This window comes from Pteropus vampyrus, unplaced genomic scaffold (genome assembly GCF_000151845.1).
Source record: "Pteropus vampyrus isolate Shadow unplaced genomic scaffold, Pvam_2.0 Scaffold15, whole genome shotgun sequence".
Classification (NCBI taxonomy): domain Eukaryota; kingdom Metazoa; phylum Chordata; class Mammalia; order Chiroptera; family Pteropodidae; genus Pteropus; species Pteropus vampyrus.
The window spans coordinates 8,637,469-8,641,102 of NW_011888796.1; the positions used below are offsets into that span (position 1 = coordinate 8,637,469).

Sequence of the window (3,634 nt, forward strand, 5' to 3'; positions counted from 1 at the left end):
AAAAAAAATAGAAGTCTGAACATAGTAAATAATCTCTGTATATTCTTTATAATTTAATATTTAAAAAAATTAATCTAACAATAAATTGTTGAAGTGTACCTGCTCATTATTACCTTTAACACTAGTAGCATCAACAGAACTTTAATCAATGATGAAAATCCTCAATATCTGCATTGACCAGTACAACAGCAATGAACCACATGGGACTGAGCACTTGAAATGTGGCTAGTGCAACTTAGAAATTGAATTTTTAATTCTATTTCATTTTCATTATTACATTTAAACTTTAATAGCCATGTAGGGCTCACAGCTATCATATTAAACAGCATATATCCAGATAATTAAAAATTCTTGGCAGTCATATCAGCAGTCTTAACATTGAATGAAAGTAAATGTCTGTTTGGAGCTGGTACTTATTGGATTAATAATATAGTTGTGTCTGTCCTCAAGAAGCTTTCGGTGTAATGGAGGGGTAAACACAGAAGATATACAGAAAGAACACAATGGAGAAAAAGTACAATGATACCACTAGGCACAGAATATGAAAACACAGAGAAGTAAGATTTAACCCAACCTGGGGAAGGAAAAGGTGAGGCAGCAAAGGCTTAAAGTAAGTCTTAAAGGGTACAAGCAGGTAGGCTCAAAGCTTAATTACCTCACCTGTGAACCACTCTAATGGCCTCCAAATTGATTCCTGCAACCTCCAGTCTTTCCAACAACAATCCATCCAACACATCACTGCCTCATTAACATTCCTGAACATGCAGCTCAAATAATGTCTCTCTTCTAATGAAAAATTCTAGCAGAATTATGTCCAAATTCCTTGGAAGGAATTTTAAAGACTCTTCCGTCTTAGACGCAAATTATCTTTCCAGTCTTATTTCCTATTATTGCCCTACTCACATCTAACATTTAGCCAAAATGAATTCCCAGAGCACATAGCTCCATGAACAACCCTTGCTTTGCTGCTTTTACTCATCTTGTTTCCTCTAAGGAAGCCCTCTAGTGAAGCTCTGTTTACTAACTCTAAGTCCCTCATAGCTCAGTGCAAAAGTACCTGCTTCATGAAGGCTTTCTGGATTTCCTTTAAATAAATGTCATCTCTCATGATAAGAAGTCCTAATATTGAACATATACTACTTTATATTATAGTTACTTAAATTATTTTCTGCATTAGACTATAAAATCATCAAATGTAAGGCTGGTGTCTTACACATCTTTTATTTTCTACATTACCTGGAAAATGATAAATCTATTGAATAAAAGGATTTATTTATTTTTTTAATCTCTTGGCAAATTATGACCTGAATATTCTGAATCCAAACTCCTTTACTTGTCTGCCTGTAGAACTGAAAGGTTCAAAAAATTTTCAAACTTTTTCTATGTAAAATAAATCTATTATATAGGAATTGAGTAATGTATTTATATGCACATAGAAACCTAAAAATATGGCCTCAGTTTTTTAAAGGATTTCAATTTAATTTGGGACACATTTTGTGCCAAAATTATTATTAGAGGTATAAGTGATATAAAAACTCAAAGAAGAAGGCCTATTTATGTTAGGAGAAACCCTGCAAAAAATGTAGGACTTGGGCTGAACCTTGAGAGAGGAGTAGGAAGAGGAGAAAGTAGAGACAGGTAATTCTAAGTATTACTGATTCCTCTCATGAAATAATTCTCTTACCCATCCCTTCTTCTTATTCCTTCCCCAAATAAGCAAAGATCAGTTTTCTCTAGCAACCCATTTAAGACCTGCATTTCCAAAGCCTACGTAAGAGAGCTTACACTGAAAATAGGAACAAACCAAGAGCTAGGGATGGCCTCAAATATTCATTTAAAGAAAGCAGAATTGATATATTAGGCAGAGTAAGTGAAGGGTTTTTTAGAATGGGACTATCATGATTAAATTCTATTTTTAAATGATTTCTCTAAAAAAGTTACATCTAGAAAATCGATATGAATTTAGTAAAGAAAGAATTCAATAACTGAGTCAAGGGAACTTGGCAGTACTTACTGTAGATCAGGTACAAAGTAGTAATGGGAACAGAGTTAAAGGAGGCCACTGGACACATTTTGAAAAACTAAAAGATCCCAAGAATTGATCAGTTGTAGAGAATTAAAGAAAGGAAATAACAAAAGACAACAGTGAAATATGTGGAACCTCAATTTTGTAATAAAGTCCAAATTAAACCTGTGTAATACTTTCAAAATATTTTAAGTGCTTTTTAAAAATCCAGGGGAAACAAATATTTCAAATAATTCATTAACTCTGCAAAGTAACCTTACTTACCAAAGCAGGATACCATTCAGTCTTCTCAGATGTAGATACCACACTTATAACTTTTCCCAATAATTCATCATTGAGACGTCGCTTATCTTCATCTTCTTCCTCACTACTTTCTTCTTCCTTTTCATCTTCATTACTGAAAGTTAAAATAACTTTATCATGATCTTAACATAAACCATTTTTGATAAAGAATGGTGTGAATTTAACATGGACAATTCAATTTCTAATCTGGATTACCCAGAACAGTAGCCTCTTTGTTCTTACTAGAACTGAAGAGATGAAAACTTCCCTAGCCCCATGGAAGTAGTTCTGAGCTGTCCATGGTAACTCTGAGTCCACTTCACTAGATCAATGAGGGCTTGGACTTAGGCTCTCCTGCCAACTTCTCACTGGGACAGAAAAGCCTAATTATGTCGGCATAAAATATTTAATGTGCCAAGGACATTTTTTTTCAAATACATTTTTTAAAAAGACTGCCTTTCTACGTTTTATGTATGCCAGATGCCAGATAATATAACTCTAATTTCCCAACAAGTTATAATGAGATCTCATTAAAATACATATGAAAGTTTATTTAGGTAACCTATCTGGATAACTAAAACAATCAGACAAATCCATAGTGAGGAACAATCTCACAGACAACTGGCCTGTGCTCTTCAAAAATGTCATGCTGTCAAAAGATGAAAAAGGCCTGAGGAAGTTTTCCAAATTAAAGAACACTAAATGCAATGCCTGATCTTGGATTGGATTCTGGAATCAGGGAATGCTATAAAGACTATTATTGGGACAACTGGCAAAATCTGAAATAAGACTATATTATTAGAAAATAGCATTCTACCAATATTAAATTTTCTGAAATTGATGATCATACTTTAGTTACATAAGAGAATGTCCTTGTTCTGCCCTAGGTAAAATATTTAGGGGTAAAAGGTCACGATGCTTGCAATTTCCTCTCAAGTGGTTCAGCCAATTAAAATTACTATTATTAAATTGAAAGAAATTATAATATACAGAGGGAATGATAAAGCAAAAATGCCAAAAATGTTAACAGTTAGTGAATCTGGATGATGAGTATATGAAAGTTTACTGTTTTATTCTTACAATTTTCATGTTTGAAATGTTTTTGAAATAAAAAGGTTAAAATATACATATACCCACTTAAAATAGGAAAATCATATCAATTATGGAATTTGGCAAAGTAATTCGAAACAAAAATAGCCTCTCTGAAAAAGAAGTTGTGATAATTATTGGACAAAGTAGTGGGAAAAATTAAGAACAAGATCAGCTCAGGGTAAAATGTCTAACATAAAGATATAAGATACTATGGAAAGGTTACCCAAATTTGCT

At 32.8% G+C, this 3,634-nt stretch overlaps 1 protein-coding gene across 1 annotated transcript in view; it reads right to left on the reverse strand.

Moving 5' to 3' along the window:
• ARID4A (AT-rich interaction domain 4A) overlaps window positions 1–3,634 on the reverse strand; it is a 59,273-nt gene that overhangs the window by 36,305 nt on the left and 19,334 nt on the right. The window contains exon 8 of the mRNA XM_011386306.2: window positions 2,287–2,423. Coding sequence (XP_011384608.1) covers window positions 2,287–2,423 — 137 coding nt within the window. The remainder of the gene's footprint in view (window positions 1–2,286; window positions 2,424–3,634) is intronic.